The 22,832-nt window shown below is 44.4% G+C and overlaps 1 protein-coding gene across 12 annotated transcripts in view; it reads left to right on the top strand.

Annotated features, from left to right (window-relative positions):
- ST3GAL3 (ST3 beta-galactoside alpha-2,3-sialyltransferase 3) overlaps positions 1 to 22,832 on the top strand; it is a 160,085-nt gene that overhangs the window by 41,944 nt on the left and 95,309 nt on the right. For 7 of the 12 annotated variants that reach the window (XM_021683814.2, XM_044913992.1, XM_044914000.1 and 4 more), the window contains exon 2: positions 4,974 to 5,021. The exons of the other annotated variants lie outside the window; for them this stretch is intronic. In XM_021683814.2, coding sequence (XP_021539489.1) covers positions 4,974 to 5,021 — 48 coding nt within the window. The remainder of the gene's footprint in view (positions 1 to 4,973; positions 5,022 to 22,832) is intronic. 12 annotated transcript variants of the gene reach the window in all.

Raw genomic sequence — 22,832 nt, forward strand, 5'->3', positions numbered from 1 at the left:
CATCGGCTCACCTCGTTACCTTTGTGTGTGTGTGCATGTGGTGAGAACCTTTAAGATCTGCTCTCTTAGCAAATATCAAATGTATAGTACAGGACTGTTAACTTTTGAATGCTTAGCTTTATATGTGTTTTTATTTTACCTGCTTGCAAGCTACTTGAGGGGACCTTTTTTTTTTTATTCATTCTTCCATCTCTAGGGCTTACACGTGGTAGATAGCCGAAGATACGTGTTGAATGTGTACTGGGACTGCTACCTCGTACCCAAATATGCAGCTCGTTCACATAATTTGAGCTTTGGAAGCCCCTTCAGCGACTGGAAAGACTAAGCCCCATTCTTCCTCCTCCTTTTCTATTCCTTTTATCCACTTCAAAAACCAGATGCAGGAAACATCTGACCTAATAAAAGATTTCCAGTAAATTCTAGGTTTCCTCCTTGAACAAAGTTGTGCACAGCAATGCTCTGTTGTACCTTGGTCTGGAATTCTGTTTGGTCACTTATGTAGCGTGCCACATGGCTGCCTCTGGCCTGGGAGCCAGGAACAGCTGGAGCCTGGGCTGCTCGAAATAAAAATGACATATTTGTTAGCCAGACAGGGAGAAGCCTGGATATTCTTGCTCTGTTTCTTGCAAAACAAACTTCTTGATTTGTTGAATACCGAATTTTCGCTTCAGCCGTCACAGTGGTTTATGACTAAAATGATCTTACATCCTTTAGAATAAACACAAATAACGAATGACCAAACTGATTCTCAAGTCTGTGCCTTTAATGCTCAAAGCAAAATCCATCAAAGCTTACGCAAAACATGAATATGTCACTGACTTCCTCCTGAAATTTCCACCCTGTCACTCACATCTTCAGCAGTACAGACTCGTGCTCTTGGGAGCCGTCCACTACCACTGGAAGTAACATCTGTGAAGACCCTGACTTTTTCTTTCCAGTAAGGCGCTCATCTGCTTCCTGCTTACTCTTTACGTACGCCCGTCCACTTTATTTTTATTTTAGTTGTCAATTAACTTGTCCGTCTTCCTTGGCTCTTATTCGGCCCCCTGCCTCTAGTATCTGGCACAGGGCCTGGCACATAATTGACATTTGATAATTGGCGGGGGGTGGGGTACGGTGGGGTGGGAGTGAGGAGAGGGAAGAGAAGAAGAAGAAGAATTTTAAAAAGCCCAGTCTTGGGGTGCCTGGGTGGCTCAGTCGTTAAGCGTCTGCCTTCTGCTCAGGTCATGATCCCAGGGTCCTGGGATCGAGCCCCACATCGGGCTCCCTGCTCCGCGGGAAGCCTGCTTCTCCCTCCCCCACTCCCCCTGCTTGTGTTCCCTCTCTCGTTGTGTCTCTCTCTGTCAAATAAATAAATAAAATCTTAAAAAAAAAAAAAAAGCCCAGTCTTTTCAGGAATTGATGTAGCTGAGATATATTTCAATGGCATGAAATAAAAGGATGACCTCAGTAACTACAGGAAAAAGCTGAATAGCTTTTTGGCATGTACAGTGAAAAATGAAGGCAATCAAGAACCTTCCATCCTTTTGCGTTGGTACTAGTGAGTTAGAGGTTAAAATCCTACAGGTGGATTAGAGAGTTCTTTTTTTTTTTTTAGTTTTTAAAAAATTATTATTATGATGATACTATAAGTAATACATGTTCACTATACAAATTTTGCAAAAACACAGAGTAGAAACATTACCTATAATTCTTTCACCCAGAGACAGCCACTGTTAGCATTTCATCTTGCTGCTTTTAGGCTCATTAAGTTTTAGTTAGTCTTTCACTTAATTTTAAGTCTTTCTTCTTGGCTTATACTGAAAAGTTTAAAAGAGATTATTTCAAGAGTGCTTGAGAGTACAAAGAAGGTAAATTGCACTTGGAACGGTACTTGTCAACTGCAATAAAAATTCGAGATGCTGTTTTTATTGTTGCTCATGTGGGCAGTGAGCTCCTCAGGAAGCTGGTCCTAATCTTCTCCAGGTGGCTGCAGCCTCTAACCTAGAAGCTTCGAGGCCACTTTTCTTATTCCCCTTACGCTGATTTGTGTACATGCCTTTATTTTCCTAGGAGGAGGCCACACCTGAACCCCTGAAGCTTCACTGTCAAGGGACAGTTAGGTTGACTTAAATCGAATGAGAATCTATATGCAGAATGGATTTTTTTTCCCCCAGCTTCTGAAATACCACTTAGGTCACATCACCTTTGAAAGCAAGCAAGGACATTTACTGGTTTATTCCTTTGTTGAAGAAACACATTGACCACTTTCTGTGTGTCAGTCACTGAGTGAGGCATCATCGCCTCAGAATGAATACACGTTTCTTGTCCTCGGGGAACTTCAAATGCTTAATAAGAGGAAAAGAAGTAAGCAGGCATTATGAGAAATAACATAATAATATTATAGTGATGTCCTGAAGAAGAGGGTGAGCAGAACTGACCAGGGAAGGCGTCAGGAAGAGGGGATGATTGGGGTGCCTGGGTGGCTCAGGCAAATTTATAGAGACATAAGTGAATCAGTGGTTGCCTGGGGCTGGAGGTGGGAACGGGGCGGGACTGTAAATGGGCATGGAGGGATCTTTTCGGAGTGATGGAAATGTCGAAAAATTGCATGTGGTGATAGTTGCACAGCTCTGTAAATTCTCTAAAAAAATCATTGAATTGCACATTTAAAATGAGTGAATTTTATAGTATGTAAATTATACCTCAATAAAGCTCTTTTAAAAAAGAGAAATAAGGGGTTCTCTTCTGGAAGGGCAGTAGCATTGAGAGAAGACAGATGTGTGAAATGTTGATAAAGAAGTAGAATTTGTAAGAGTCAGACATTGGTTTTATCTCACAGAGGTAGGATGGTTACCTGTCAGATCAGCCAAGTGTCCTTCCTGGGCTTCTACATTTTTGTAAAAAGACATCAACCCTGTCATCTCCTTGGTGGGTTTCAAAGCATATGTATCTGCCCTTAACTGGCAGTATAGACTATCTGCCTCTGGATCCTTATCAAAAAGGATCTGTGGGGTGCCTGGGTGGCTCAGTTGTTAAGTGTCTGCCTTCGGCTCAGGTCATAGTCCCGGGGTCCTGGGATCGAGCCCTGCATCGGGCTCCCTGCTCAGCAGGAAGCCTGCTTCTCCCTCTCCCACTACCCCCTGCTTGTGTTCCCTCTCTCACTATGTCTCTCTCTGTCAAATAAATAGATAAAATCTTAAAAAAAAAAAAAAAGATCTGTGGTCCATTCATTTCTCTAGGCACTGTTATTCAGCAAATGGCTATTGAGTGCCAGGCATTCTGCAGATAATGGAGCAGGGGATCAAGCAGGTACAGTGTCTGCCTTTATGGATCTGATAGTCCAGCAGTGGGGACAGATGTTACTTACAGTTAAGGTAATTATTGGGTTGGATTTCCTTGTGCGATAAGAGAAAATGACATCAACCTGAGATCCGAAGGATAATGCTGGGGTGGGAGTGGGGCTGTAGACCCTGGTCCTATATGCATCCAGCTGGCTTTCCTTGGTGGTGAGTGAGCCTTTGGAGTCCAGGGTATCCGGGGTTGTCTTGGGCCTTAAATTATCTTGGTGTTCCTTATAATTTTTATTGAACTATACATTGGCTTTATGCCATCATTTTGTACAAGCTTGTGTTGGAAGAAATAGCCATACCAGATTCACACTCACTTATTATAGAAATGCCATAGAAGTTACAGTCTGCAACATCATACAGCGTCCCCCTTTTATTGTTGGGACCCATAAGAGAAATTTCCTCCTGATGACTGTTTAGTATTTGCTTTTATATTTTGATCTTTTAGTCACTCAGAAGCATCCCACTCCATCGAGCTTCAGGTCTCCACACATGGCCATCTCTCTGCCTGGAACGCTCATTCCATTCTTGTTAGGTTTAACCCCTGCTTACCTTCAGCTCTAAGTTCAGGTGTCACTTCTTTAGGGAAGCCTTCCCTAAACAATACCCACTCCCCTTCCTAACTAGGTCTGGTTCTTTTTTTTTTTTTTATTTTTATTTTTTAAGTAGGCTACACACCCAGCATGGAGCCCAGTGCAGGGCTCGAACTCATGACCCCGAGATCGAGATCTAAGCTGAGGTCAAGAGTCGGATGCTTCACTGACTGAGCCATCCAGGTGCCCCCTTGGTCTGGTTCCTAATTGGAATGTTCACAGCACTCTTTTTTACTTAGTCAGTTTTTAGTTGGATGCTTTGTTGTTTGGTAACTTTTTTTGTCTCTTAGACTGATGGCAGGGAGATCCGTGAGGAGACCATGCTTCTTTGTTTGCTGCTGTATCTCAAAGTTATAGTATAATATCATGCCCAATAAATATTTACTGAATGGTCGAATGAATTTACTGTGGGCACTAAATCTTGTAACTGTTCATTTTCTCCTTTCCTTTGGTGGTTTGGGAGCTCCGGCCTTCTTGATTCTACCTCCAGTTCTCATGGCATGCATTTTGTGTACTAACATTCCCCTGACTATATACTTCCTTTCTTGACTTCTTCATTTTAAGTTCCAGTGTGTACTGTAAATTCCTGTAGGCCACTTTAAGCCCTTTGGGAGAAGAAATAATGAACAGTTGGGTATATGAATAGGAAAAGAAAGGGAGAAGTCAAAGGGAAATGTTAGTGCCTTTAACCAGGTGCAGGAGAGAAGTTTTCTGTTGTATTGCTTTAATTTTATTTTCATTTTAAGAAGGGGGGAAAAAAGCATGTCCCCTAATTTGGCAGGAAATGCCTCTGAAAAATTTGGGGCCTGTCTCTGTCCTGCGATGTTCTTCCCAGTGGCAGAAGGCTCGGGCCTGGGCTCGGCAAGACCTCCTTGGCCCAGTGGGCGGGTGGGCATGGACCTGTGGATGTTGTCTGTGCAGCTGAGTGTTCCGATCCAGTTGACTTTCCCTTGGGGGAGGGTTTGGGCAGAGTTGGTGGGAGCTTGGTTGTTTTTTTTTTTTTTTAACTCTAAGAAGGAGAAAGAAATGAACTTGTCCTCTTGTGTTGCAGATTCAGTGGTTCTTTCCTTTGACTCCGCTGGACAAACACTAGGCTCAGGTACCAATCCCTCCCTCTCTATCCTTTCGGCACTCAGCACTTGGCCACATTGGAAGTGGAGCCTGGTGAGGTTGTGGGGAGGGTATCTGGGGAGGGCAGTGTAATATCTCAGAATGGTGGGAAAGTCTTCAGAAGCTTTTCTGGGGACTCATGGTCTAGAAAGGGGGTGCAACATCCAGAAGACTTTGCCAGTTGCTTTAAAAGTGGGCACTGGAGGAGTTTGGGTAGATGCTCCCTCCTCATTCAGAGTGTTCCAGGCTCATATAAAGGGTATGTGTTTTCTGAGCACATATCCTGGCCCAGAGAGTGGGGCAGAAGGCATTGAGAGACCCCAAGCTCTGGGGATGCTAGAGAAGATAATCATCAGGGCTCTCCAGCAAAGTGTCAGGCTGATGAGAGTATGACAGCTTCCTGAGAACATGCACTGTTGCATGTTTGCACGCACGCCCCATATGCTCAAATATACCCCTGCCCCAGGACGTGCACTTACTGTGCACTTGTACCAACCCATGTGCTGGGCCACAGATGCCCTCTCTTCCCCGTGTCTCAGCACAGGACACACAGACTGACATGCCCACTCCTTGGACACCAAATCCCTCTGGCTCGGTGGAGCTTGGCTCTCCCAGGTCGGAGGCAGTCTCCCTGCTTCACATCACTGTGCTGTTGGCGGTGAGCAGAAAGAGGCGTCACTTCGAGTCTTCAACTTGCTGCCATTACGTTGGTGTGGGAGCCCCAGATGGCTTTACTGTGTGAGAAGAGCACCTCTGGGCATCAAGCCTGCATTTTTAGTTGAAGATGGTGGTTCTTGTAATGGTGGGTGCTGCTTGTGAGTAACAGGGAGGCTTGGCTGGCCTGCTGAGAGCAGTTAATCCATTTTGCTGTCCTTGAATGTTCACAAAGCAGCTGTGAAGTTCAGGCAGTTGTGGATGAGGGGAAAGATGAGTTCAGAGAATGCAGTCACGGCTGTGCCTGTTTACTAAGGGCTTCCTATGTGCCAACACTGTGGTAGGTGCTTCAGACATGTTTTGCAAGGTGGATAGTGTATCTTTGATTGTAGATGAAAGAAACTGATGCTCTGAAGGGTAAAGTAACCTGTCTGGGGCCACTCAGATCTGTCCACCTCTGCAGCTCCTACTGTCTCCCTTGTTATCTTGCTCTCTCATACCTCGTATGCTTGACATGTACTCCACCCAGATGCTGAGACAAGACAGATCACTTTAAGAGAGAGTGGACAGAGAGAAAGTTTTTAAATAGACACAAAAGTTGTGTCTACTTTTATAGGAAAAGATTGATCAGTTTTATTACATTAAAGTTAACTCCTCATTAATCAAAAAGACACCATTAAGAGAGTGATAAAAGCAATCCAGATTGCAAAAAAGATATTTATAACCCAACCACCCAACAGGGGGCATGTTTCCAGAATGAAGAACTACAGAAATCAATAGGAATAAAGAAACAACCCAGTATCGAAATAAGCAAAAAGGCCTAAGTAGGCACTTCACAGAAGGGGAAATCCAGATGGCCAATAAACTTATGAAAAGGTGTTCGATTGCATTTTGCATTGCTACCTAGGGAAAGGCAAATTAGGATTACAGGGAGATACCACCGCATCTCTACTAAAATGGCAAAACTTGAAAAGCTTGCTATTCCAGTGTTGGTGAGGATGTGGTACAGTGGAAGCTCTGAGTCTACTGGCCAGAGGGTAAGCTGGTTACAACCCCTTTAAAAAGACCATGTAGTATCTAGTAAAATTTGAATATACACATACCTCATGACCCGGCTTTTCCTCTCATGGATATATTCCCTACATAAATGGATGCTTCTGTATGTACCAGGATATGTGTACAAGATACATGTACAAGAATCTCTGTCATTGGATGCAGCTAAAGGCCTGGACAGGTGCATTTAGCAGCTATTTGAGGACTCTGAAATATCAATAGTAGCAGACAGATTGGGGAAGAAAACTAGAATTAAGAGTGCTGCCACACAGTCAGTGAATTTCTCATTTTTCCCCTGGTGTCCCATGTCCTAGACTCAAGCAATGCACATCAGGGCACAACCAGAGGGAATTTCAGAAGACCTCTAGTTAGGGTTCTGGGGCGGGAAAGGGACTCTAAGGCTCAGGCAGAGGGGAAGTCTTCCAGGGGTTGTCTTCTCCTGTGTTCTCTTGTGCCTTAGTCCCCAGGCAGTCCCACAGTAGTGGTGGTGGTGGTGGTTTCAGTGGCAGCATGGGGTCTTCAAGCACCTAAAACTGAAGGAGGGAAGCCTTCCTCTCTGATCAGAGGACGTGTAATCCCAGGAGGGTGGGGTGAAATCGGTTGCTTTTTTTCCCTCCGCCTTCCTGCTGGTTGGATTTGAGTAGTTTGAGAAATGTGTGGCAGAATGTGGTAACTGAGTTCCCGGCTTTGAGGCCAGAGAACCAAGAAGGGGAGGCCTAGTGAACTGGAAGGTGCAAGGAGAAAACAGAGGGAAGAATTCAGGAAAGTGATTCCAGAAAGTTACCTACAACCTTCTGGGCTAACCCCTGAGCTGTGCATGCATGCGTCGGATTCTAACCAACATACCAAAGACTTTGAGAACTGATCTGAAAGATAGACCACTGCCTGAGTCCCAGACTGGACAGTGGGTGGCGCCCACAGAGGACACACCTGAGTAGGCTTTGAAACTGGAACTGACATTGAAACCACAGCCCATGGAAGGCTGGTCAGAACTTGCCACCTAAATCCAACCTGGTTGAGAGTCTGGTAGAACAAAAATGTCAACATTCTCTACTGGATTTATTTATTTATTTACTTACTTACTTTTAAAGATTTATTTATTTTGGGGGGGGTGCGTGTGAGCAGGGGGAGGGGCAGAGGGAGAGAGAATCCTCAAGCAGACTCCCTCAGAGTCTGACACGGGGCTTGATCCCAGGACCCTGAGATCATGACCTGAGCTGAAATCAAGACTCAGACACTTAACTGACTGAGCCACCCAGGCGCCCCTCTCCACTGGATTTAAATAAGACCTAAAGTTTCATAACTTCATATTCAAAATATCCAAGGTATAATCCAGAACTACTTATCATGTGAAGAACCAGGAACATCTCAACACAGATGTTGGAATAATCTGACAATGACTTTAAGTAGCTATTATAAAAATGTTCCGCAAAATAAGAGCAAACAGTGTTAAAACAAAAAAGATAGAAACTGTTAGGCCCCCCCCCCCCCCAAAAAAAAGATATTAAAAAAAAAGATAAAAAAGAACCAAATGGAAATAAAGGAAAAAAAATACAATACTGAAATTTTTAAAAACTCAACTGAATGGACTCAATATCAAAATAGAGACAAAGAGGAAAGAATCAATGACCTTGAAAGGAAAGCAATAGGAATTATCCAGTGTGAACAACGAAGAAAAAAGAGTTAAAAAGTCGAGCAGAGCCTTAGTGATGAGTGGGGCAATACCAGAAGGTTACTGTCTGCTGTTGGAACCCAGAAGAAGAGGAATAGTGCAGTGCAGAAGAGACATACAAAGGAATAATGGCTAAATCTCCCCAGATTTGGTGCCCACGTGGGGTTTATCTGTTAACTGGCGAAGAAAAAGTATTTGACAAAAATTCAACATCTACTCCTGATAAAAACTCTCAGTAAACTTAGAAGGGAACTTCTTCAACTGGATATGAGGCATCTCCAAACAACCCTCAGCAAACAGCGTACTTCATGGTGAGAAACTGCTCTCCCTCTGAGATCAGGAACCACTCCTGCAAGTCCTAGCCAGTGCAGTAGGGCAAGAAAAAGGAACAATGAGAATACAGATTGGAAAGGAAGGAGTAAAACTGACCCTTCTTGTAGGTGACATGATTGTCTCCCTAGAAAATCTCAAGGAATCTACAAAAAAAAACCCTCCTAGAACTAATAATTGAGTTTAGCAAGATGATGGGATATAAGGTCAAAACATAAAAAATTAATTATATTTCTATATACTAGCAATGAATAATTAAAAATTTAAAAAAATTAACAGCAGCCCCTCTCCAAACCAAAATACTTACATGTAAATCTAATGGAATGTGTGTGGGATCTGTGCACTCCAAGTGGTTCCTCTCCCATTTTTTTGTCCGCGTCCCCCCAAGTGTTCAAGCCACAGACCTGGCAACCACTTTGATTGTTGCCCCTCCTCTCTCCCTTTCTCACTTTTTCTGTATTCACAGTGTGTCCTTGTCCAGCCTTTTTCTAGCAGCTCTGTCCAAGGTACCATCTTCTCTCCCCTGGGTAAGGACACATCTACTGGTGTCTCTGCTTATTTGTCACCTCCTGGTAGTCCATTCTCCACACTGGAGCCAGAGGGATCTTTTAAAATGTAAGTCAGATCATACCTTGTTCCCGCTGAAAGCTCTCCATTGACTTCATGGTGCACTTAAAATAAAATCCAAACTCCATGACCTACAGAATCTGACTTGCCGGCTCCCACTCCAGTTTCTCTGGAATCATCTCAACACTTGTGTGTTAGTCCGTTTTGACCCTCACTGCCCTCAAGCCACATTGGCCTTCCTGCGAGTCCGTGAATAGGCCATGCCTCTTCCTGCGTCAGGGCCTTTGTGCTCAGCGTCTCTTCATCCTAGAATGCTTCACTCCTGCTTCCTGTGACAATCCCAGGTCTGTGTTCAGATGTGCTCTCTGCAGGAAGGCCTTCTTGGACCACTGCACCTAAAGTAGTCCATTCTCTTGACAGCCAGTCCTTCTCTAAGAAAGTATGTCTTTATTTCTTAGCACTTACCCTTCCTTCAAATTATCTGCTGTTTACTTGCTTATTGTCAGTCTCTCCCAGTAGAATTTGGCCGGGGACCTTGCCTGTCTTGTTCATCACTGTGTCCCTGGAACTTAGAGAACAGTAGCTGGCATATAATAGGTGCTCAGTGAATATTTGTTGAATGAAGAGTAGAAAAATAGAAATGGTGATGTCCATCATGCAATGGGTACTTAAGGATTACACAAAAAAATGGCACATGCATATGGTGGAATACTGTATAGCCATTAAAAATGATGATGTAGACAACCCCAGTGCAGCTCTTCCTACCCACAGGTCCTATGTCTGTGCCTTAATAAAACTACCTTTTTTGCACTGAAAAAATAAAGATAAAAAAATTAAAACGATGATGTAATTTTATTTTTATTGACACAGAAAACATTGAGGATATTGTTGAGTGAGCAAAGCAGGAACAAAGAGCATGTATATTGAGGCCATGAGTAAGTAAACTTATATATGCACATTTACACATGTATTTATGGCAAGAGAGATTTCTGGGAAGATTTTCACCAAAATGTTTATAGCAATTACCTTTAGATAATGGGAATTTCAAATGATTCTTAACTTCATTCTTTAAAAATCCAAATGAAAAAAAACTATGGTTAATAAATAGCATGTGTTAATCTTATAGCTGGGAAAAAAGAAAATTAATTTTTTTTGGAGACAGGGACTCTGTCTTTTTTTTTTTTTAAAGATTTTATTTATTTATCTGAGAGAGAGAATGGGAGACAGAGAGCATGAGAGGGGAAGGGTCAGAGGGAGAAGCCGACCCTCCGCTGAGCAGGGAGCCCAATGTGGGACTCGATCCCGGGACTCCAGAATCATGACCTGAGCCGAAGGCAGTCGCTTAACCAACTGAGCCACCCAGGCGCCCGACTCGGTCTTATTTTATATAATAATTGCTTGGTAATTATTTGTACTTATCTGCCCTACGAGGTGGTAAGCTCCATGAAGTTTAAGATACCAACTGCAGAGTGAGCCACTTTTGCTATGTCTTGTCCCAACTGCTCTTTTGTCATGTCATCTGCCAAAATTCTCCTGCAGCTTCGTGCAGGATGCCCTGGCATGGTCTGGACACACTTGCTAGAATAGAATTGAATTCCCTGCATGCCCTCCTCAGGGCATGGCTATTTTCCCAGGACAGAGGAGAAATAGGGGCATGACGCGTTTGCCACACTGTCTGGGCTGGGGCTCCAGCCTCCCAGTGAGGTTCCACTTTCCGTTGGCCCCAGGTGTGTCACGCTGGAGAAGAGCTATGCTGTGCTGGGACGGAGGGTACCAAGTCACAGGGGACCACAACTTACCAGGAGCTTCTTGCGAGGCCTCTCCCCTCCCCCACACCAGTGTGCACCCATTTAAGATTGGATTTCAGTTTGTGAACTTCTGAGTTATTTTACTGGGTCACTTAATTTAGTCTAGGTCAGTGCATTTTTCTGTTTATTTTATAATATTGCTTTTCCTATTTTAGTTTGTCTTTGATTAATTGATCCTCCATTATGATTTATTTCCCTGACTTGAGATGATGTGGGAGCTGTTTGCATTTTGGCCAGCCCCTCTGGGCTGTTGCTGACTCCCATGATTCCTGTGGGGGCCTGGCTGGGGCCTTTTGCCATCACCCTGGGGCAGAGGGGTGGCGGTAATAGATAATTGCCCTCCCAGCAGCTACTCTCTTCATATGTGGGTCTGCAGTTCTTGTAGCCTCTGAGAGTCAGCGTGGCATAATTTAAAGAAAAGAAGCTTCAGAGTCAGACTTGGGTTGGTTCAGCTGGTCCACTTACTGGTTGGGCATCTTGAACATGTTCTCTCTGCTCTCTAAGCCTCTGTTCCCTCATCTGTAGAATGGAGACAGTGCCTGCCCCATAGGGGCTTAAGGATTAAATAGAGAGTGTAGGTAAAAGTACTGAGAGTAGTGTGAATACGCAGTAGGTGCTCGATAAACAGTCATTCCCCTCACTTTCTCCCTTCGCCTGCTGTGTCTGACAGTCCATTTGCAACTGTTGCCAACTTTCTCCTTCACCCAAGCCATGACCTATATTACTTCTGTTTAATACAGCTTATGACTGTTTTTGGAGACTGTGCAGTGCCATTCCTTCGGAAATGAGAGACCTGTTTCGGTTAAGACAGGTCCTTGTTCCATTTACCCCTCAGCCCTTTGCACTTAGCAATTCATCATAGCTCAGAGACTGGAGCCAAAGATGACCCTTTTAGAGAAGATCTGGCTGCAGAGCTTCTTCCTTAATGTGGTTGGAGTTTTCTTGCCTGTTGGCCTGTCCTGTCTGTCTGGTTTGCGTGCATATCCATATCTTTATCCCATAAACTTTATATACCCCAGTAGTGTTCTTCAAACTGTTCCTCTTCGTGGGAAATGTTCACCGATGTCATCAGCAGCCATTAGTTACTAAACATCTACTTTGTGCGGATTATAGGGACAGCTGATGGGATTTTGTGGTTGTTCTTTAGAATGAAAAAGGGAAGTGGGTCACTGGAGACCAAAAATGCCAGTAGCACAGTTGGTTCACGGTGTGCACCTGTGTTTCAGAAATTCCATTCTGGGGCTCCGTGGCCTAATGATGAGGCTAGAGTAGGATACTTGGCTGGGGGAGGTCTCCCTTCATCCTAGAATAGGATCTCGCTATGTAGTGCGGTGTTCCCGGCTGTTTACACGTGAGAGCAGAGGTTGAGAATGATTCTGTTCGTACACCATGCTAAAATAAACAGGAGGGCACTTAGGGTTATCTAAATCGGGCTTTGTGAGAGCATTTATAATTTTCTTTACAGAATTATGAACAAAATGAATTACAAAGTATTATGGAATATATTAAATGTTGAACACAAATAGGCATTTTCAAATTTTTAAGCGAAAAGCTTGAGCTTATTTCAGTGTTCATAATTTTTTATATCAGGGTTTATGCCTCAGAGGTGGTCAGTTTTCATAAATGTTCCATATATGCTTGAAAAGAAAGTGCATTCTCCACTTGTTGGGAGTAAGGTACTCTGTATATCAGTTCAAATTTATTAATTGTTCTGTTCAAGTCTTTTGAATTCTCATGGATTCTGTGAGCCTGGTTTTTCAGTGGTTCTTGTGTTTCCCATTATGATGACAGGAGACTCGTATATTTCTCCTTGTAATTTTGTTAATTTTGTCTTACAGAGAGAGAGGTTTCATCACCAGGTGCATACACACTTTAGTGTGTATAGTCCCCTTTTGTTTATGTCCAGTGTCTGAACCTTCTAGGAGTTTGCATGAGCTCAGAACACCGACTTGGTCCTTTGGAACGGCAGTGGAAGAGTTAATGGTTAATTTCAAAGGCTGTAGCCATCTGAAAAAGCACTGCGCGCATTCATGGGTCTGACATGGTACAGGTGTGGGAGAAGAGCAGAGATTTGCATTATCCATGCCACTTCCCACCTGGAGCCAGGCAGAGGACACACGTGTGCTCTTTGGTCAGGGATTTTTATAATGCTGACCTTTGCTAAGGTCCAGAAGCTAAGGCAGGAAGCCCAAACCACCAGACTAAACATTTCTCCTTCACTGCATAGCTGTGGGCTTGCTGCTTTGACACTTGAGGAGAGAGCACCTTCAGGCCCGGGGAGCGGGGTGCTGCAAATGCACATCGGCCTACGTTGTGTGCAGCTGACTTGCGAGTCCCAGAGTCTTCTGTGCTTACCACAGATTTGGCATCAGTGGACAGCCGGTGAGACCCAGGCTTTACTGCCAGCTTCCCCAGATGCAAATCAACCCTGAAGAGTCGGTACACTCACAACAGCATTTCTGTTGTCTAAGCTGCATTCACATGCAACTTCAGAAACACATTTGTATACAGTGAGATGTTCTGGGATCTACAGCCTTGCTCGCACCTGATAGTAAGAAACTCTGCTCCTGTGTCCCAGAGTGTTATGCCTCTGCCTCCCTGGTTGCTTTCTATTCTAGTTTACATTTCCTAAAGATTAGACTTCAGCTTTCCTGCTAGTCTGGGAACTCCATGAGGAACAGGGCACAGATCAAACCACCAGTAACCAGCTTCTGAATGTGAGAGCGCAGTGCTGGTCAGGTCCGATCTCTGGCTGCGCTGGACATGGGGTTAGTCACTCAGGAGCCTCAGGAAGTCTTTGTGGAGAAAGTTAAGTTTTAGGCTTTTATAAATGACAGGAGGGAATTGCCTGGGCAAATGTGGAGTCCTCAAAAGGGAACCCCAAAGTAAAAGCCAGGAATGGAAATGGGGGAGGAGTGCCTAAGAAGAGCCAGGGCAGGTGACTGTGACATAATCATCCGGGTGGGCTGGGAGCGCTGTAGAAGGTGGCCAGGCTAGTGACAGGGAGCTTCAGCTGCTGCCACCATTGGTGCACAGTTCCTGGTGCTCCCTGCAGCAAGGGGTGGAAGGACACAGAGAATCCAGGTCTTAGGGCTACATTAGGCTCTCTTGGTCATCTGGTCACTCCGTTCATTCTTCCATTTGTTTAGCACATTGATGGAATACCAACCTCTGTGCCAGGCCCTATACAAGATATATATATAGTTAGGATTGTTTAATTGCAAGAAACAGAAACTGAACTCGGCTAACTTAAAGAAAAAGGAATTTACTGGAAGGTCATGGGTACCCATAGAACCAAATTAAATGTCATACAGCTGGCCCTCAGAAAGAACACGAAGGGCAGTGCCAGGAATCTAGATTACAACAAACAGTCCATTCCTTCAGCACCCTGTTTTACTCCCTGGCGCCACTCCGCTTAAGAGGGAAAGAGTCCAACTAACCTAGCTTTTGTCAAGTGCCTCTGCTCTGGGCAGGCAAATCCTGTTGACAGTCTCACCACTTGCCTGTAGGAGAAGAAGGGCAGTTCCTTAAAAGAAATTCAAGGGGCTTGTTTCCAAAGGAGGACAGAAGTGCCAAGAGGACAAATGATTGTTAATGCTCTAACACTGTGTTAGAGGAGCATGAAAGAGGGGGCACAACCTAGGCAGGAGGGTCAACGCATGCTCTTCTGAAAGAGTAGATTTGCACTAGGGTCTAAAGGATAAGCGGGAATTAACCAAGTAAAGAGGACACATTTCAGACAGAAAAACACTGCTTCTAAGAAAAAGTCTTATATTGAAACAGCTCGTGGCTTATTCAAGGAACGGAAAGAAGGCCGGAATGGCCTGAGCAGAGAGCACAGTGGGGAAGACAGTGCAGTTGGAGATGGAAAGGTAGGGAAGGGCCAAGCCAAGAAGGTCCTTGTAGTGCTGAAGTACCTGTTAGATTTTGCTTTGACAACTGTATCTTGAAGGATGAGTGGGTGTTTGCCAAGTCAGCAGTGTGAGTGAGGGCATTGCAAATAGAGGAAACATTGTCTGCAGTAGCTCTCAGGCAGAAAGGCTGCCCAAAGGGGAGTGGCGGAAGGCGAGGCCGGGAGGACAGGTACAGACAGATGAAGAGCTTGCCGCACGGCCTGAGCAACAGTGCCCATCCAGGAAAAGCAGTGACTGCAATGTAGGGAGGAGGATCTGTATTTAGAAATGAGAGAGGGTGCACCAAACATGTCTTTCTTGGAGGACTGAATGGTAATGGTACTAGCAAACAAAACAAAAAATAGGGCTGGGGGACAGGGTGCAGATAAGTCTGATTTGCAGCATTTCGAGTTTGAGGTGACCATGGGTCACTTAGGAGCAATGTGTAGAGAATAACCCCATGTGGAAAGGGGTTGGGAATAATGTTTTAAGTGAAGGGAAAAGCATGTACGAAGGCCGGCCTAGAGATGTCAAAGATACTTTGGAGGAAAATAAAGTAGCTCAGTCTGGCCAGAGCATAGAATTTGGCAGGGGCAGAGTGGGGGTGGTGCAGGCACTCCAAGAGTAAGGTTGGAATGGTTGCTATAGATCAGATCCTGATGGACCTTATGAACCAAGAGACTGAGATTCGTTCTTAGAACAATAGAGGGCATTCAGAGGTTTTAGGCAGTTATTTTTTTTTAATATTTTAAATTTTTTTATTATTTTTTTAAGATTTTATTATTTATTTATTTGACAGAGAGACACAGCGAGAGAGGGAACACAAGCAGGGGGAGTGGGAGAGGGAGAAGCAGGCTTCCCGTGGATCAGGGAGCCCGATGCGGGGCTCGATCCCAGGACCCTGGGATCATGACCTGAGCCGAAGGCAGACGCTTAATGACTGAGCCACCCAGGTGCCCCATTATTTACTTATTTGACAGAGAGAGAGAGAGAGAGGGAGAGAGGGAACACAAGCAGGGGGAGAGGGAGAGGGAGAAGCAGGCTTCCCGCCGAGCAGGGAGCCAGATGCGGGGCTGGATCCCAGGACCCTGGGATCATGACCCGAGCCAAAGGCAGATGCTTAACAACTGAGCCACCCAGGCGCCCCGGCTGTTATTTTTTTTTAAAGATTTTATTTATTTATTTGACAGAGAGGGACATATTAAGCAGATATGACACGACCATATTTGTCCTATAGAAAGATAGCTCTGGTCACATCAGGAAGAATCTGTTAGAGAGGGATAAGACAGGAAGCAGGTAATCCAGATGAGAGGTGAAGCTGGCTTCTTAATCAAGGATAGTAAAAACGGACAAAAGTAAGTGGGTTTGAGATCCATTTAGAAGATGAAATTAAAAGAACATGGTAATTCATGCACCCCAATGTTTATAGCAGCATTATCTACAATAGCCAAATTATGGAAATAGCCCAGGTGTCCATCAACAGATGAATGGATAAAGAAGACGTGGTATATATACAATGGAATACTACTCAGCCATAAAAAGGATGAAAGCTTGCCATTTGCAAGGACGTGGATAGAGCAAGAGAGTGTTATGGTAAGTGAAATAAGTCAGTCAGAGAAAGACAAATACCGTATGATTTCCTTTATGTGTGGAATTTAAGAAACAAAACAAATGAGCCAAGGGGAAAAAAGAGAGAGAGAGGCAAACCAAGAAGCAGACTCTTAACTACAGAGAACAAATTGGTTATCAGTGGGGAGGTGGGTGGGGATGGGGGAAATAGGTGACGGGGATTGAGGAGTGTGCTTGTTGTGTTGAGCACTGGGTGATGTAAGTGTTGAATCACTAAATTGTACACCTGAAACTGATATTACACTGTATGTTAACTAACTGGAATTTAAAAACTTTAAAAAAAAAGGACATGGTAATTAAATAAGAAGGAAATAGGAATCAAGGAATTCTCTCAGGTTTCAAGCTCGGCAGCTGGATGAGTAGTGGTACCATTCATTAAGGCAGGGACTACAGGAGAAGAACCAGGTTCTGCACGTGTGAGAGTGGTGAAAGAGAAATCTGTGTGGGGCAGCCTGAATTTCAGGTGTGTGTAGGAAGCAGATATGTCCAGCAGACAGCTGGGTATACAAGTCTGGACCTCAGGAGAGGAAAAGCTCAGACTGAAGACTGAGACTAAAGTCCACTTTGCTCTGATCTTAACCCTACAAAGCTTAAAAGCAAGCCTTGAAAGGATCAAACTTTTAAGTAACTTAACTGCATCTCAAAAATAACTAAGGAATGCACAAATATCCTGCACCCAACAAAGTAACATTCACATGGCTGGCATCCAATCAAGAATGACCAGGCTCACCTGAAACTAATACAGCACTGTATGTTAGCTATACTGGAGTTAAAATAAAAAACTTAAGGGTGCCGGGCTGGCTCAGTCAGTTAAGTGTCTGCTTTCGGCTCAGATCATGATCCCAGGGTCCTGGGATCGAGTCCCATGTCGGGCTCCCTGCTCAGTGGGGAGTCTGCTTCTCCCTCTGCCTCTGCCCCTCCCCCTGCTTGTGCGCACTCCCTCTCTCTCTCTGGCAAATAAATAAATAAAATCTAAAAATAACCTTAAAATTAAAAGTTTAAAAAATATATAAATATATAAAGAATGACCAGGCAATTCAGAACAGCATGAAAAAACAATCCATAATGAGAAAAACAATCAATAGAAATGGGCCTAGTGATAACAATTGATAGAATTAGTAGGCAGAGGGCGCCTGGGTGGCTCAGTCGGTTGGGCGACTGCCTTCAGCTCAGGTCATGATCCCAGCGTCCTGGGATCGAGTCCCACATCAGGCTCCCCGCTCTGCGGGGAGCCTGCTTCTCCCTCTCCCTCTGCCTACTTGTGTTCTCTCTCTATCTCTCTGTCAAATAAATGAATAAAATCTTTAAAAAAAAAAAAAAGAATTAGTAGGCAGAGACATTGAAACATATTCCCTATCTTCAAGAAAGTAGAAGAAAAAAGAATATTATGGGAAGATTTATAAGATATAAAAAGAAATTTAGAGATGAAAAATAGTGTTTGAGATGAAAACTATACTGAACCGAAAGCAGTTAGACACTGCAGAAGATAAGAGTGGTGAACTAGAAGATATTTCAATAGGAATTATCTAGAACAAAATACAGAGAGCAAAATTACTGGGGAAAAAATGAATAGAGCATCAGTGAGTGGTAGAATGTCCAGCCGCCTAATACTTGTGTCATTGGAACCCCCCTGAAGAGAGGGGAGAGCAAAAAAATTTTTGAAGAAATAATGGCCAGAAATTTTTCAGATTTGGTTAAAACCATAAACCGATAGATCCAAGAAAATGGATCTATCCATTTTCACTGGTATCACATATCAGTGAACCCCAAACACAGGAAAGGTGATGAAAACAGCACCACAGCACATCATCAGTACTCCCCCCTCGTGTCTGCCGGAAGTTGGCATCTGAGAGGAAAGCCTCCCCTTGAGAGCTGCAGGAAAAGCGAGGTCTCACACGGCAGAGCCAGGCTTCAGGGCTGCTGGGAAGCAGAGGGAGGTGAGCCAGAGGGCATTATGAGAAAGATTTTAGAAGGAGATTGGTGAGGGGAGGAAAAATCCCACAGCGGAATGAGGATGAGAGGAAAAAAGTCCACTGCCCATTTCAGCCGTGGCCCATTTCAGGTAGTCCGTGGCCGTACCTATTGTATCCGGGAGATTCAGCCAGCTCTGAGTTTTCCAAAGACTTCCTCCTGTTCCTGAGAGCCTGCATTTGTTCAGGACAGCACATTCCTTCTTCTGGTAAATGCTCCTAACCACACGTGTCATGTGGGAATCATGATTTTTTATAATCCTTGTCTCCTGTCACGGTGATGAGAGCAGGCGTGAGGAACGGATGCACACCAGGCCCTTTCCTGGGAGTTTTGCCATTAGGAGCAGAGAGATGGAGTCTCTGTCCATTTTCAGAGGCAAAGCTGAAGATGTGTGCCTGAAAGTTGCTGGCAGCATGTTTTCTGACAGGAAGGAAGCCGGTCGGGGAGAGTAATGGCTCAGGGAGGCCCAGTGGTGTTCCAGTCACTTTCTGTGGTCCCTGAAGCCCTCTGCACCCTGGCCCTTTCCACACTTCGGTTGGGTGAACCGTTAAATTGCCCTTTTTGCCTAAATTAGTACAACCAGTATATTGAACATTCAAGACACATCAGGGAATAATCAAAGCCGGCTTCATTTTGTCTCCCCGTGTCCCCTTAAAGTGTTTTCAGTGTGGGAGGTCCAGAGAATTTTTTGATACCGCTGAGGTAATAAAAATCCCATGGTCACATGGAGTCACCAATTCCAAAATTAGAGTATCCAGCCTTATGTAATAGCCATAGCTTTCAATTCATTCAAAGCTACAGTGACCTCCCCTCCCTGCGCTCAGGGCTTCGTACCAGCAGGTGCCTGACCCTGGGAAGGGGATGTGCCCTGCTTGGCCTTCTCCTTGCGGTCCTCCCCAGATGCTGCCTGCAGTTTCTGACCTCTCTGGAATTGGTGGGGAAGGGAGAGAGAGAATGGGAGCAGAAAAGACCTAAGATGCTGTTAGCACCGTCTCAGCTGTTGAGTGTTTAAAGCTAACGTTTGTGGGGTGCTCTGGTAGGCATTTGAAGACCCCCTCCAACGAGGGACCTCTGCTGTGCAGTTCCCCTGATGGGGACAATGCACTCACCAGAACCTTGTCACTCCTTCTGCAGCTCCTGGGACTCGGTGTCTGCCCCACTGCTCTCTGCTGCGGCCCTGGCCACCCTCTGGACAGGTGTTTTGGAAGGGACCTAAAACAAACCCACACCAGCTCATTCACACATCCTTTTCTACAACAAATTCTAGGGGTGCAGGCCAGTTCTAGTGCATCTCTCCTTCCATCCAGCCCAACTCGTGTCCTTTACACTGGTCAGGTGGAAGTCAGGCACCCGAAGTCCACCACGTTCCCCACTCTTTAAGGGTCAAAGTGAAGCTTCCCTCACCAGGCGTGAGGGAGAGACAAGTACTACCCATCCTGCCCCTTAAGTGAGATGGAGTCCATAGCACTGCTGTCTCCAGGGAAGCTGTTCAAATCCTCCCTCCTTAATTGCTCATAGCCAGTTACTTTTATAACTGATGTAGGGAGGGCCTTTCGAATTACGTAACAAGCTTTCAGATATTTCCCTTGAAAATTTACATCTCAGTCTAGAACCTCACTTTAGTGTCTGAAAGTTATTATCCCAGAGGCTTGGCTGAAATATTGTTTTTTAGAGAGAGTGAGCGAGTGAGCGAGCAATGGGGGAGGGGGGCCAGAGGGAGACAGAGAATCCTAAGCAGGCTTCACGCCCAGTGCAGAGCCTGACTCAGAGCAGGATCTCACGACCCTGAGATCACAACCCAAGCTGAAATCAAGGGTCAGACACTTCACCCACTGAGCCACCCAGGCACCCCTGAAATACTCTTTTTAGCATCCTGTTAGACTAATTTGATCTGGATATATGACCATCGTGACCAAATAATCCGGGTAATAACAGTCAGCAAATATTTATGGAGCATCTACTGTGTGCAGCCACGAAAGAGAAACGCGTCCAGTCCTCATGGGCTGCCAGCCTAGGACAGAGTTTATAGACTGTGAGCCCACTGGCTGAATCCTGCCCATGGACGTATTTTGGGTAATTCTCATGATCTTTACATTTTTCTTGAATCTGTTGTTAATAGTTACACGTTGAGAAGATTTACCTTCAAAGATCCAGATTCTTGGCTAAAAAAAAAAAAGTCAGAATGTGGCAACGCTGGGCCTGCATCACTGCCTGCCTTTGTTAGCTGGCGCCGGTGGATGCTCCCCCTTCGGCAAGGCATGGAGTCTCCAGATGGGCTCCACTCCCTCTTGGCTCTGTGACCCAAAGGCAATGTCAGTTGCCATTTATCATTGTTGGGCTCACACAGTTACCTTTCCTTAAATTACAGAGTAAAATGAAATATCTCTGGTACTCACGTCTCTTAAGGGAGAAAACAACGGTCCAAGAGAGCCATCAAGGGAATTTCTTTAGAAATGCAAAGTGTTCTTACCTATTTAATATGCAATTAGTATATGCATGTGTAAAACAAAACTTAAGATGCCACTGGAAAATAATCCATAGATATATCATTATGGCCTCTGTACAAAAATGCATGGTGAAAAAAAGACATTTCAACAGGATTTGTTTTTAATGCAACTAAAATCAGTAGTATGAGTTACTATGGGAGAGTATCACATTCCCCCTCCTTCCCTCATTTGTGTTATGTCCTTGCGTGGTCCTGACATCTGAGTTTGCAACAAGGGGAAAACATTCTCTGGTGTCTCTGGAAGGAACCAGCCAAAGCGTGGATTCATTGTATGTCCAAGGGCGTCCTAGCTCGGGTCCGAGGAGCAGTAGCAGGCTAGTTGCCCCAAGGTTATGAGCACATGGGGGGAAAAGCAACAGATGTGGACAAGTTAATGAGATTTTCTTTTTTTATGGAATGATAAATAGGATTGCTGGAAGAGTATTAACCTTTGAAACTAACCCTTTTTGCAAATTTTGTTTTCAGTTTATTTTTAAAATTGAAACCTTTTTTTTCTTACTGACTTTTATAGGTTCCTGACATATTAAGCAAAGTCTCCCATCCATTTATCTGAGTTAGAGCAAAAGCAGAATTATTTTGAGGAAAGGCTTTGACCGCCCAAGCGTATTCTCCTGGGAGGCAAGCTTCTGTTGGGCTGTGTGTCCTAGCTGGTATCTTCAATTTTAAGAAGAGGAATTACTCTCTCACTGCAGCTCTGCTGCTTAAGAAAGAGTTCAAATCTGGGCTTTACTCGGCCTTGCAGAATGGCTCCTGCGAGGTACTTGTCAGGATGTGTAACTTCCTGCTCTTGGCCCATCATGGCTTATTAAAGCCTGAGTTCCTCAAAAGCCTTGCTACATGGTCTTTTCCATTAGTTGTTTGGTCTTGGTATTCTGTTTTATCCTCAGGTGAAGCCAGCCCGACTGAGAACTGCATTCATAGGCTGCCTTATTTTGATGTAGTCACTCTTTACACACACACACACACACACACTTTGCAATCCTTGAACAAAGATACAAGAAATAATCTTATGACACTTCTCAAGTCTTAGTAGCAGGAATAGCTGTGATTCTGCTGGTTTATTTTATGAACACTGGAAACCATTTTATCAGGGCTTCGCATTTAGCTTTAGCTGTGAGAAATCTTGGGGGTAAATCTATAATCTTCCTCCAGCGAGCACATAGGACCTTATAGGTCATCCGGTTTTGGTATTCTTATCCTGGCTGTATTTTATTATTTTTCTTATGCTTATTTCCCCCTTTGGTCCCAGATACCTTCTTTTAAAAAATCTTGTACTTCATACAACTTTGTAAAACCGCTTCAGCTTCATTTTAGAATGAGGAAAGATGTAAAGAACTTAACCTATTCATGATTTATCATTTGTCGTAAACATCTTACAACTTATTTTTAGACTTCATTTTCAATTTCCTCCTCTTTATGTAATCAGAACTGTCAGCTTTTTGTGGTTGTCATGAAGAGGATGGGTTCATTGCCATGGATTTGAAGACCCCTTGGCTGCCACGCCTTCACTTCGTAGTGAACACGGCTGCTTCAGCAAAAATTATGATTCGAGCTTAGAGGAAGCAGAGATTGCTTCTGGCCCTGTTACTTCTCCGGGGGTCCGGTTTTGTGGTTTAAGTAAATTTCAGTCAAGTACCACATTTAAACAGGAAGGTAGTTACAGCCAGCATAGGACCGTGGGCCCAGAGGGTCTGGGAAACACCTGGCATTGAACCTG

The sequence above is a fragment of the Neomonachus schauinslandi genome, chromosome 4 (genome assembly GCF_002201575.2).
Source record: "Neomonachus schauinslandi chromosome 4, ASM220157v2, whole genome shotgun sequence".
In the NCBI taxonomy this organism is placed as follows: Eukaryota; Metazoa; Chordata; class Mammalia; order Carnivora; family Phocidae; genus Neomonachus; species Neomonachus schauinslandi.